Consider the following 14,367-nt stretch of genomic DNA (forward strand, 5'->3'; position numbering starts at 1 on the left):
AAAGACTGACACAAAACCAATATTCGGTCACTACATGTCAGGGATCGACTAATCGGATTGATTAACAATATCGTCAAGATGTCTTTTTTCAAAGACACACAAAAACAGTACAAAAAACATAATCTCTGCGTATGTCAGTTCTGAACTTTAGCGAGCCTCTGCTATGTCAAATCGAGATTATATATCGGTATCAAATATAGCACAGTACATATTCGAAACAAGTCACCCTGCCAAATATTAATAATCATAATCACCCGGTTCAAATAAATAGTAGGAGCATAATTGTATGTACTATCACATTACAACAATACAAAGGAACATGTCGTGGTAAACATTGGTATCAAGTAATTAATTCACAATGCCAAGTGCAATATGTAACAATCAACCACCTAACGTACGTCACTCGCCCCCAGATGAGGCACCCTGTCAATAAACAGTAACATATTCATGCAAACAATATCGAAATGCAGTGCAATAAATTCAATTGTACATTAAAATGTAGTTCTGCATACTTGTATAGAGTATAGCCCCTAAGGGAACATACAGTATCTAACTATAAATAAAAGCATGTAAATCGGTCAGTAATTCCAGTAGGACCAGTATAATTAAAAGTGCAATTCGTATCTAGAATGTGTTATAAATGGCGATAATCATGCGGTACGGGAATAACATTAAATTGGCAAATAATCGAACACGATCATATCATTATTAGAGGGATGCAATAGACATAGAGATAAAAAACGAGTACATCACCTCTGTAATTGTTGAAGCTGCAATCTTGGACCTTTTTCGTCGCGCCAGGCTCGAATTCGGGAATATTTAAATCGAATTTTAGCGGGCTAATTCGGTTCCATCACACAACTTATAAAAACTAGCGATGGCGACTATCACATAGAACAGGGATGGGGAAATAGCTGCCCGTGCCGGCCCGTGACATGGTTTGTTTCGGCCCGCGGGTAATATCAGTCATTTATTTTCATAAAAACAAATTTATGAACAAAATGACTGAGGAACACCTTGAGAGCGAATTTCTTCCACTAATTTGGAGCCAAATTTCGACGCTATAATGAATGAACGTTCAAAATTTCATTTGTGACACTAACCCAGGACATTGAAACAATAATTTTTGTCAATCTGATTTTTTGTTACTTATATAACAAATCCTCTTTGGCCCGCCTAAATGCTGTAATTATTTTATGTGGCCCTCTTTTAAATTTATTTCCCCATCCCTGACATAGATATTAGACTAATGTGGAATATTGTATTGACATTTTTAAGAGATCCGTGCTCAGAGATTTTATAATGAAGAATTTTCGTATTTTTTAATTGACCATAAAATCACTTGAAACTTAACCGTTATCTATGTAATGACCCGAAGAAGGCAATAACGAAAATTCATGGAGATTTGATTTCATAAAAAATTAAAATTTCTCATTTTCAAAAATTTAATTAACCTATTTGTAGCTAATATAGATCGATGAAAATTCGTTACCTCCTGCGCTGGGTCTTGCCGATTAATATTTTAATATAAAAAAAGAATTAGGCTGATACAACAAACAGTTTTTAAAAATTGTAAAAAAATCTAAAGGCGTGTTTCCTACGCTGATCCCCACCACTCCGGCGGCGCGCTCTTAAAAGCCTACAGTCGATTGATATTGCAAGTTGAGCGCTTGCCATGGACCTGTATGTTATCATTCTGACTGGGCTGTTTTTGGGCACTTAAAATCTATTAAGATCGTATTATCGCCCGCCTACGCCAATAACTTCTATAAGTGTTTTCGTGTTTTTGTCCGTTTGTCGTTTACTGGTTTATTACGAGAAAGTGTTGAGGGTTTCTTTGTTCCTGGATTGTCAAAATGACTTCGGCTTAAATGCAATCATCTATACAATTGTCTTGAACACAACTCAGGTTGAGGGAGGATACCGACTACTGTATTTTGGGGCTACTGGTGTCCCACAAAAATAATAGTGACCAGACTATGATTCTAAATTGGTTGATGTTTTTCAGATCTTCACCCGCTACGAGAATCACAGAAGATTGTTATTAGACGACATCTTGGCTTCGATAGCGCGTCTTCCAAGTACCAAACGAAGTTTACGTACTTATAGGCTGAATAGCGAAGAACACATTCAAATGTTAACGGCGTTAGTGTTGCAGTTAATCCAATGTATTGTAGCTCTTCCTGAGAATTTGGCGAACGAGAAGAATACAGAGAATAGCGACGTTAGAAAGGTGGACAAAGACGTACTAATTTGTAATAAATACGAGAAGGCTACGTCAACTGCCGGAACATTTTTAGCTGTGTTTTTAAGTAAATGTGGGAGTAAGAATGAGGACATTGACTATCGACCGTTATTTGAAAATTTCGTGCAAGACTTGCTGTCCACTGTAAATAAACCGGAATGGCCTGCCACGGAGTTACTGTTAACTTTGTTAGGGAAAATGCTAGTGAAAAATTTTTCAAATAAAGGCACAGATATGTCACTTCGAGTGGCCAGCTTAGACTATTTAGGTGTTGTTGCGGCACGTTTGAGAAGGGACGGTATATTGTCTCAGGGGAAAAGGAGTACCATTGATCAAATGGTGAAGGATATTAAATCCGAAGAACGAAAGGACAGCGACGAAGATTCTTTGACAAAAGTAAGTTTAAGCGAGTCACTGTAAGTTTTAAAGCGGGCAACTTTTAGAAGAAGCGCGTAGAAATCGAATCGGAAGAAGAACGAATTCAATTTTTACAACGCGTGTTGTTGGATTTTTTAGCAGTTGATGCACAAAATAATGAGGCCTTAAGACATGCGCGACACTTTTACATTGCTCAATGGTACAAAGATGCGACAAATCAGAAATCATTTCTAGCCGGTAGTGATAGAAATAAAAGAAGCAATACTAAGGATAATCATCGAAAGCATAAAGGTAACGAGTCTTGTAAAACATTTTTAATTTCTTTAGGTATAATATTAGATAATAAGTTAACATGGAAGAGTCATATTAATTACCTAAAATCTAAACTATATTCAATAGCAAGGAAAATTTGTATATTAAAAGCATCACTTATCTGTCATGCGTTAAAAACAATTTACCGTATACAGCGAGTTTTTTTTAAATGCGAACATAGGAGTTTGCATGCAATGTAATTTCCCTATGTTCGATTTAAAGAAAACAGCAATTTTTTAATATTAGCAACTGTCGGATCACAAAGAATAAATCAGCTAGTAACAACTAGAAGCATGACCAAGCAATATAAAAAATTGCCATAAATAAATATAATATAATAAATAATATTCTTGCATAAACATAAATCACGTTTGCTGAAAATAGAACAAAAAACGTAATAATGAAAAAAAAAGTAAAATCAAAATTGTTTGTTGACTTCATAAAAAAAAATAATGAAATTTTATTGACCAAAGCTTACGGAAGCGCTGAAGGACCACGAGGTGATATTTCCTATTAAACACGACCGGCCCACTTCGAACTCGACCTGCCGACTTCGAACTCCGTCGGTGGACTTTAAGCTCGACCGGCCGAGTTAGAGCGTTGTCAGCTTCATTTAGAGAAGTGGTTCCCAAACTCATTTCCGTGGCGCCCCCTTTATTAAAAGTAAATTTGCTCACGCCCCCTATTAAAAAAACTGCTGTTACTACAAACGTATTATTACAAAATTACAGCGTGAGTTTATTTTTAATTTTCACTATTAAATGAACAAAGTTATGCAGAATTTGATGGTGATTTTCCCTTTCAAAATTTCTATTAGCTCTACAAATAGCGAAGCTATGGCAAAAAACCCGAAAAATGTCATCGAAAATTTATTTTCAAAGTTCTCAAAAAATTATTTTAACAATACCTTGGTGAATTTTTCTCAACTTTCTGAAGGTGCTAAAAAATGATAGGACCAATAAAATATTACGTTTTTTAATCAAGTCGGATATTGCATCTATAACATCAATGGCTTTTGAGGTTGATTTTAGTTCATTCGAGATGTCTTCTTTTATAGCACCATCATAAATCGCACATACACTATCATTTGGAAACATTGTGCAACATTGGTGCTTTCATCAGCATAAAAAGGTGAATTTATCGAGTACCTTCTTATTTCTGTAAGAATTCGTCAAATACAATTTTACATAAAAATACCTAATATAAGTATTGTAAAGGTATCTATTTGCCTCGCACACATCAGGGATATCGTGCTCCCCAGTTTGAGAAACACTGATTATTTATTTTAGAGTGTACATTAGGGCAGTGTTTTTCAAACTTTTTCAAACTTTTTTGTCTGGTGGGACACTAAAATAATTAAACAAAATTCGCGGCACCCTATTATTTTTTGCCTTTTTTACAATTAGTAAGCATTGTCATATATTCCAGAGGTCATTTTATATCGTACTCTGCATGACATTTGAAGTAGGAATGACAGATGTCATTAGAATGCACAATCGTCTGTTTTACTTTATCTCCCTAGCGGTTAAAGTGATGACTTTATCTACCTTCCTGGTTAAAGAGCGATTTAGCCTACTCATTGAAAGGTACCTATTAAAATTGTAACATATGCTATATAAAATAAATAAAATGAATTTAAGATTATAATAATCTTAAATTCATTTTATTTTAAATAATAATTGTTAATAATACGTATTAGCTTGCCGCTTTATAAGTGATATTTACAACTTAACAGCACCGTGTAGCGCAACTGCGACGCCGCCGCTCTTCGGTTAACCATAGAAATAAATAAAATAGAAACATAAAAAAACAGAATTGTACGAAGCCGTACACGGGCCATACACACACTTGGTGTTCTTATTCCAAAAATAAGTGGAAATTTCGACAAAAAAAGTGGAAACTTCGACAAAAAAGTGGAAATTTTCACAAAAAAGTGAAAATTTCTACAAAAAAGTGGAAATTCCCACAAAAAAGTAGAAATTTCAACAAAAAAGTGGAAATTTCGACAAAAAAGTGAAAATTTCGAAAAAAAGTGAAAGCGGCGACAACAAAGCAGAAATTTGACCTTCCCCCGCCACCCCATCGAGTGACCCATCATTTTAAAGGCCATCAAATATTTTTGTCGAAATTTCCACTTTTTTATGGGAATTTCCACTTTTTTGTAGAAATGTTCACTTTTTTGGCGAAATTTTCACTTTTTTGGCGAAATTTTCACTTTTTTGTAGAAGAAGAACACCAAGTGTATATGTGGCCCGTGTACGGCTTCGTAGAATTGCAATTAAAAAATGAGTAATATTCCTTTTTTATAATTGTTTTAATTCTTTTTTTTTTTAATTTAAATAATTTTAACTCAATTATGTATTACAAAATTTTACGGCACCCACTTTTGAGAAATTAAAAATTAAAAGATTTGGTAGAAGCCGAGGAGTTTAAACTCGGTCAGTCGAATTCAAAGTCCTCCGGCCGAGTTCAAAGTCGGCCGGCCGGGTTGAACAGAAAATATCACCTCTTGGTTCTTCAGCGCTTCCGTAAAAGCTACAGATTAACTCAGGGCTGTATGCTTAGTGCATAGAGAATCCCTTTCCCTATTAAATTTTTTTTTATATTAAAAATTCACTTTCTTTCTGTCTCTTTTCTCCTTGTGTTTTTTCTTGTAGGTATCCTAAAAAAATTTTTTTGTTTATATTACTCTTATGTAGTGAATGCACCTGTATAACATGATGTATGGGAATATAGTCAATTATTATTATTATTTTTAATTGTTTTGTTTTAGTCCATAGCGAAAGTATGGACGAATCTGAGACTGAGGAACAGGTGGAAAGGCTAAAAGATGCGTCTACCGATCAAGAAAATGCGGAAAAGTACAGAATTATTGAGGCGAGGAAAAAATTTTTGATAAGCAGGATTCGACCATTTCGTGAAACGATCTCGGCCGGAAATCGTGTGCAAGTGTTCCAAACTTATATTGACTATAATAGTGCCGAACTTATTGCGCAATATTTGGCTTCCAAAAGAAATTTTTCTTTGAGTTTCGATCAATACTTGAAAGCGGTACGTCTTTGTTGTTTTTTCGTCGCAAGTGTTCATAACTTTGTTTTAGATCCTTATTGTACTGAAGGAGACGTCGATAGCAATCCGTACAAAGGCACTGAAATGTCTCACGACGATTGTAGAAATTGATCCCTCAGTATTAGGGAGGCACGACATGCAAATGGGTGTAAACCATAGCTTTCTTGATCACGCAACTTCGGTTCGAGAGGCGGCAGTGGACTTAGTAGGAAAATTTGTTCTTAGTAGACCGGAGTTGATCAGCAAATATTACGAAATGCTATCCGCCAGAATATTAGATACGGGAGTTAGTGTGCGAAAAAGGGTAATAAAGATATTAAAGGATATTTGTATCGAGTGTCCGGATTTTCCTAAAATTCCGGAAATATGTGTGAAAATGATCAGAAGGGTCAATGATGAAGAAGGGATTAGGAAATTGGTGATGGAGGTCTTTCAAAATATGTGGTTTACACCCACCAAAGACACGTCTTTGCTAAGAAAGGTTATGAATATCACTGACGTTGTCGCTTCGTCTAAGGAAATCGGCTTAGAATGGTTCGAGCAACTTTTGCTTAGTGTAAGTGTTGCGGTTGTTTATGTCGGTTACTGTGCAAATTTTTTTTTAGTTATTCAAGCCAAAGGAAGATAAGGATGATTCAACAAAGATTCAAACGGAACCTCCGAAAGCTTTACTCCTCGCTTGTAGGCAAATTGTCGATTGTCTTATAGAAAATGTACTAAGGCTAGAAGAATCGGACTCCGATACGTCCGGTGCCTCTCAGCGATTAGTCGCCTGTTTAACTACTCTTTACCTATTTGCTAAGATTAGACCTCAGTTATTAGTAAGGCACGCTAGTACTTTACAACCTTATCTAAGCTTAAAGTGCGAATCCAACGGAGACATACAGATTATTAGTAGCGTCGCAAGAATGTTGGAATTAGTCGTACCTTTAATCGAACATCCCAGTGAAACGTTTCTAGCGCAGTTGGAAGAAGACTCGATGAAGCTAATCCTTCAACACGATCGACCTATTGTCGCGAGCTGTTTGTCATGCCTGGGATCTGTCGTTAACAATGTTACTAGAAATTTTAAGCTTATACGGGATTGTTTTAAAAAATATTACGACTACTTAGCGAAAATTAAAGTGTGGCTGTCCACCGAAACTGGCGCTGTCGCTTTAGCAAATATTAAATGGAGGCAGTATTTTAGGAGGGCGCTCTTCATAGTGGGATTATTATTGAGGCACTTCAATTTTAATGATCCCGAAGTTGTGGGCGAGTTACCGGTAAGTAATTGTACATTGTCATACCTGTTAAAATATAGAATACAACAATCTCGGAGCAAGAAATAAAGGTAGAGCATAGTGGATTTATTCGTGTTTGAAAGTTTTGTATTGATTGAAGGTTAGGTATGAAGCAATAAATTAAAAATTCATAATAAATAAACCGATACAACGAAATATCGAAGGATCCTCAGTATTACAATAACTTTTAACGATAATTTATTTTAATGTTACAAAATACATCAAATTCATGTCTTGGCCATTGAGATAATGCTCTTAATCTTGTTTTGATCAAAATCCATGTGGTCGCCAAAAATAGATCAAATTCATGTTTTGATCATTGAGATAATGCTCTTGGTCTTTTTCCCAACGTTCTTGGTGCATAAATAACGATTTTGACATGTTTTGATCAAAATTCATGTGGTCGCCAAAAATAGATCAAATTCATGTTTTGGTCATTGAGATGATGCTCTTAGTCTTTTTCCCAACGATGTTGGTGCATAAATAACGATTTTGACATGTTTTGATCAAAATCCATGTGGTCGGCAGAAATGCATCAAATTTATGTCTTGAGCATTGAGATAATGCCCCTAGTCTTTTTCTCGACGATCTTGGTGCATAAATAACGATTTTGATTATTTTGATCAAAACCCATATGGCAATAATTTAACATTTTTGAATCACACACATGCGGTTATCAAATGTGCACGTGATGTACTCTTGCTGCATCAAGATAATGCGTTTGAAACCTTTTAAAACTCTAAATTCATGTATAAAGTGTAATTTTTGCTACATTTTGCTCTAAAACTTTCGACCTATACCACAGAGAAGAGTTATATTAAAGTATTACACATCTAAGAGTCATAGGGAATAATCTAGCGGAAGTCCCAACCCGATACATGACCTAGGGAATGAAATATGTTGATTTCTATTATATTGAGCCCGTAGTTTTTCCTGTTCCCGATTCACTCGAAGTCCTATAACTTTTGTTCCTATTGAACCAGCTTCCTGAAAATCAATAGCGTCCGTCCTTAATGTCCAAAGAACCCGTACACCAAATTTCAACTCAATCGGCCACTTTTAAAAAGAGTTAGAGCGCACACGGACGGACGGACGGACGGACGACAATACAAAACTATAAAGGATCTGAGGATCCTTAATAATAAATTACACTGACCACGTTGTATGGCAATACTCATCCTTTGTCTATGTGGTAGCTAGGGGTTCCCCAGTAATATTGGTAATGCGTTTTCCCAGGTATTCCACAAAATTTTCGAGCTTCTCTACACCAAGGTCCCAATGTCTCTACTGCGAAAGGTATAAAAATATGGTTCTGTTCTATAATTGAACTGTATTTCCTCATTTTTATACTTGCCACAGATTCAGACTCGTTTTAGTTGCAAATTAACATGGGATGGTGCTTATTATTATTACAGACAAAATACTACAGACAGCTCATGATATATACAGAATTTTTGTGATGAAAGGTAATCCGTCTGGTAGCTCCCCTATTGTAAAATGTTCAAAAAACCACCTTTTATTCATTTTAAGGAGTAGTTGAGTATAAAGCTATGATTGTGTGTGATATCTAACATATGATATGAAATGCACAGACTCCCCCCCCCCCCCCCCAAATAGAAATAGGCGTATTCGTTTCTGGTGATTTTGTGATTTATAAATCACAATCAGTTTCACCAAAATCAGTTCAGTTAAATCACTAGAAGAAAACACTGAAAAGTTTCGCAATCCTCAGAGTAAGAAATAAAGATAGAGATGCCTTGATGCTAATCTATGCGTGCCATCATCTCGTTTGTTTACTAACATTGCAGGAGGCTAAGTTGTCACATTTCACGAGATAGTTTTTAAGGGAATATTAATAATATATGCATCTCGAGTAATCTAAATGGATTTTTAGATGCTTATAAGAGTTCAGTAACCCAAACAATTTTAACTTACAATTAAACGGCGTAACAAGAAAAGTTATGGTGATTAGTGCACCACAACGGCAACGCTGTAACTTTGTTTTCCGTTGAGAGGTATTTTGTTTATTTCGTTAAAACGTGATTCCTTAATTTTTAGGCGTTTTTATAGTGCAGAACTTATTCGATTTATGGTGTATTAATTTATGGGAGCCCTTTGAAATGGGGAAAAGCTGTATTATTTGTGGAATTATTGAATTTACCAACATAACATACGGGAATTTTCGCATTTTAAGGGCGCGCTATCAGTGTTGTGTGTTGCCTATCTCACAATAGCTTTCTTATCGGAAACATGACTAACGTAATTCATACCGTTTTTAAAAACTATACATTTTTTTTGGGAAATGTTTGTTGTTTCTTGTTCTTAAATGTATGTAAATTATGAGTGAACAGTTTATATTGCATTAAAACTCATAGTACATTCTCTGAAAGCGTATAAAGTAGACGTTCGGTTGCAATGACAATCTTTTGTGTATAATTCAAAGGTCAAAGAAATTTTTGAAATATAAATGGTTTCTCCAGATTCTTGCACATATAATAATTAAAACGTGATGCGAAAATCGATTAAATGTGGTTTCTAAAGCACAAACGGTATGAACTCCGTACACTTGAAAAATAGCTCGTAAAACAATTATAGTAAAGAAATCTGTTCTCAGTATAGTTCAACGTGTACGGTATACTATTCTTAAAAAGCGGGAAATTTAAAGTGGAGTACTTATTGGAATGTATTTTAGCTTAGTCCTTTATTGGTTTTTTTGGTCATTAGCATTACTCATTAGTGCAGATAAAATGTTTCCAGCAAAAAACCGTATCATAAGTAGGAATTACAGTGGTTAATGTTACCTACATTCAAAATTTGGGTTAGGAAACTGGCAAAAGAAGTATTTATAAACGTTGAGTGAAGGATCAGGTGATTTTTCACTCTACGTTGCAATTAATTAATATAAAAATTTCAGAGCTTACAACTGAAAAAGTGGAAAACGATTATTTAAAAAAAGAGGTTATGTTGGTTGATGTTTCTGAATTGATAATACCATTGTTAAAGTATTTAAACAATGATAATACACAAAGTGTTAATACTGCTTACGTTTACCAGACGAAGCGCTTCATGAGCGCTACTTAAGGGCAGGAATACTCTACCAAACTTTCGCGCCCAAGTTGCACTGTCGAGATGTACATTGTACAATGCCACCGTAAGTCGGATGTACGGTGGTATTTACACCTCGGCAGTGCTATCAGACAACTCATGCAAGAAATCATTAACTGGAGATTATATATTCGATAATAAATGTACATGTCACTTACAACTAAATTTAAGCACTATAGTAATAACGAAACCCCACCGATTGGATGCCATCTCGGTTCCCATAATTTGAATAACTACATACTATCGGTATTATATCAAAAAATGATTTTATTTCACATCCAAGGGTCACATCGGTCAGGTTACGGTCAGAACATGTTTGTAAGAAATTGACCATGATGTGACCGATGGCCTTATATAAACGCAATGTAATGACATCATTTGCTAAAATGATAATCGGAAACAAATTTATTCCGTGTCGGAAGTCAATCTTCGGAAATGTGTACAGTCGAAGAATAGCCTAAAACAATCCAATAATAGAACTATATTAAAATAAAGATCCTCATCTTTACTTACCTAGGTAGGTACTGTTTTTTGTTGTTATTTTGGAGTTAATAGAAAATCAGGTAAACATAACCCATAACATAACCCCACTTTGAATGGCATTTCAGGAATTACAATTACACACTGTTATTGCCATTCAATTGAATTACTGAACAAAACCGCATATTATGGTAAATAAGTATTTTTTGGTAGAATTTATTTCACACGATCACTAAATTCCCTTTTTAGAGTTACGGAACGATATTTACAGTTACAGATGGTAACCAAAGGTAAGCAAAATACTATTTTTAATATTTTATCTCAAGACGAATGTATGCGAGTGTTAGTGACCTAACGAAGTACAAATAGGGATCACGGATTTGGGATGGCAGCACAAAGCGACGAATATTTCAAAAATACTTCTTAGTTCACTTTTCTAACACCATGGCGTGCAAACGCACCCTTAATGTGTTTAGATTTCCTTCTAAGTTCCCACTTTGAAGTATCACCATACCTTATCATAGATCAATAGGGACCTTTCAAACACATACAGCTTTTGATCATAAATATTTAGTGATACGTTATTACCTTTGCACATGTAAACAAAACATAAACTTTGTTGCCCATAAAGATAAATAAACCCTACGCCACTGACTAATGTTTACTTTCGTCCTCTCAACGGTCAAATTAACTGAGATGTTTGTTCAAAACAAACGTTCACGTTGTTATAGCGTACGCGTACTCTATTTCTTACTCTGAGTCGCGATCACATAACATCACCTATTACCATTGTTTATAAACATTACTATTTAGAAGAAATGGACTCATTTATTATTGAAAGTTTTTTAGAGGTAATATTGTTTAAATATTATAACTCTCGCCAAGAATGATTGCCGGTCACAGAACACTTGATCCCGATCTACAATCTCTGTTTTTTGTAAGGTGCTAGCGACTTCCTGGATAGTATCGTGTCTATGTTGAACGAAAAGACTTTTTGTTCAACATTAGCACGATCCTATTTCAGAAGTCGCTCGCATCTTAATAAAAACAAAGATTGTAAATCGACACAAGGTGTGCTGTGACTGGCAATCTTTCCTGGCGAGAGTTATATGTGGTATGTTGAACTTTATTTGTATAGGGGGCTGATTCGGAAGGTTGGGATTCAGAATCTGACACAAGTTTACATATCAGCAGTTCTGAAGATTCTCTTGTAGAAGTGGCACTTACCCAATGTAATAAAAAAGTAAAAATCCCCAATTTTATATCAGATGTGGTAAATCGCTATTCAGATGAGGAATTTAGAAGCCATTTCAGAGTTACTAGATACTTTTGTAAGAATTGATTAATAAATTATTATGCATTCCAATATATAATAACCGTAGACCTAGGGAGGAAAGAAGTAAAAGGGGATATGAAAAAAGTATCAGATGCAGTCTTAATTTTTTTGTGGGACATTAGATGATTTTTTAATCACTGCTTGTACTACCCCCGCCTCGAAGTAATGTTTTTACATGTTTCAAATGCTAACAATTTCCTTTCTTCAATGTCATTTTTCTTTCTTGCAGTTCATTCCGCTTTTTCATGTAATTCTGTAGCGGACTCACATATTTTTTGTTAGGCGAACGTATTTGTTTGGGAGTTTCTTCAGGTTCAGATGTTGCAATTGACTCGACCTGTGTCATACTCTACATCTACATTTACTGTATGGGGTGAACATGTTGAAGCATTGTTCCCTAAAATTTCTTCCACTCGCTGAAAGTATGGAAATCGAGATGCCCCACAACCTGTTTTATTTTTATTTCAGGTCTGTAACAAGTTACGCCATTTTACCTCGCAAAGTTTACTACTCTTTTTAACGCCTAAGGTTGATAATTCAGTGCTTATTACCCATACAACTTTTCGTTTTTTTGCACTATCAAAATTATCATAAACAGTGGTTAATGCTATAATTTCCTTGTTTGTCCAATAAGTCCGATCCTCTGCATCTGTCTCTCCAGTAACAGTTGTTTCGAGATTTGCCTCTTCTACTTCATGCAGTTGGGTGGCATTCTCCCCTAACTGCTCACTTGAGCTGTCTAGCGGTAATCTTCTGCAAAAATTATATTGTATTGTATTGTTTAAAGATTTAATAAACAAAGGATTTATTGGTCATTAGCGGTGCATCTAAAAATGGAATCTATGTGTGAAATAGTTGGCAAACTTCCAACTTGGTTTGGTGTAAATTATTAATGTAGTCAATTGTAAAAGGATCATTATCTACAAAATCCAATGTTTACTTCATTCATTAGATTTGAAAACCTTACTTGACAAGTTAAAACATAATTCCTGCTCAGAAGCTGATACTTGAAGAGATATCTCTTCTGAATTAATAACAAACTTAATTTCTACATTCATATCGACACTGCTTATAACCCATTTGTTAAATGTCTGAAAAAAGTAAACAAACAGCCTAAAAGGTTATGATCTAGTTTTCTGGGGTTATGTTTACTGAAGTGATTTTACCTGGACCAACTTTTCCGCGATCAGCTAATGGTGATTTCTGTTCAGTTTGTCAGTAGTGGGGGGAACTGATTGCAAACGAAAAAAACGAAGTGCAATCACTTCAACTGATTTAACTTAGTAAAATCACTTGAAACGAATACATCTAATGTAAGGCGAATGTAATTATTTGTCCATGTTTTCCTGCGCCGCCCGCGTTTGGAGGCCATACTGTTGCCCTTGATAATCAAAGTTAAAGTTTGCTATAATTACTAAAGAATCTTTAATATCTATTATTCAATGACATCTAGTGTCATCTTTAGACTGAAAATGAAATTGGCGCAATTTTTAAAATGAAAGCTATGTGAGCTTGTTTTTTACTAGAAGCATCTGTGCTTCTTAAAAAAGAACTGTTTGTGCCATAAGCGTATGCGCTCATGTGATTTTTACAATATGCGATGTATTTGCCTTTACTAGAAGCATCTGTGGTTAAAATTTCAACAAAAGATATTAATAAATAAGAAAGTTGATATTGCGCATGCGCACATTAATCGTCAGGATTTTTCTTGGCTCAGGTATCAGAGCTATAAGCTACCGAATTCAAAAAGAAACTAAATATATTAAAAACTCTAGGAGTAGTTGCGGCCTCTGAGAAGTGTCAACTTTCTTGTAGAAATATTTTTTTGAAATTTTAACCAAAGATTTTTCTAGTAAAGGCAGACATATCGCATATTTTAAACATCAGGTGTGCGCATGCGCAGACTGCGCAATACTAAGTTTCTATTTATAAGAATATTTATGCCATAACTTATTATCCTTTCTACACATAAATAGTCTGTTACATGACCTTTCGGGAAGTATAGATCAATTCATAGAAAATGAACTAAAGTTACTCCATTTTTTAATTTTTGGCTAGATATTTTTTGTGCGCGGTTGAAGTGAGAAAATCCTAATAAATTTACTATCCTTTCCTTTGTAAATCCTATTTACACTTCTACACCACCAATAAGCGCATCT

General features: G+C 34.9%; 1 protein-coding gene across 3 annotated transcripts in view; it reads left to right on the plus strand.

The window, feature by feature from the left end:
• The window catches only part of LOC116166268 (nipped-B-like protein A), a 41,430-nt gene that overhangs the window by 14,527 nt on the left and 12,536 nt on the right, over positions 1 to 14,367 (plus strand). For all 3 annotated transcript variants that reach the window (XM_031481142.1, XM_031481141.1, XM_031481143.1), the window contains 5 exons: positions 2,009 to 2,641; positions 2,689 to 2,914; positions 5,709 to 5,986; positions 6,036 to 6,560; positions 6,610 to 7,269. In XM_031481142.1, the coding sequence (XP_031337002.1) occupies positions 2,009 to 2,641; positions 2,689 to 2,914; positions 5,709 to 5,986; positions 6,036 to 6,560; positions 6,610 to 7,269 (2,322 nt within the window). The remainder of the gene's footprint in view (positions 1 to 2,008; positions 2,642 to 2,688; positions 2,915 to 5,708; positions 5,987 to 6,035; positions 6,561 to 6,609; positions 7,270 to 14,367) is intronic.

This window comes from Photinus pyralis, unplaced genomic scaffold (assembly GCF_008802855.1).
Source record: "Photinus pyralis isolate 1611_PpyrPB1 unplaced genomic scaffold, Ppyr1.3 Ppyr1.4_LG3a, whole genome shotgun sequence".
Lineage (NCBI taxonomy): Eukaryota > Metazoa > Arthropoda > Insecta > Coleoptera > Lampyridae > Photinus > Photinus pyralis.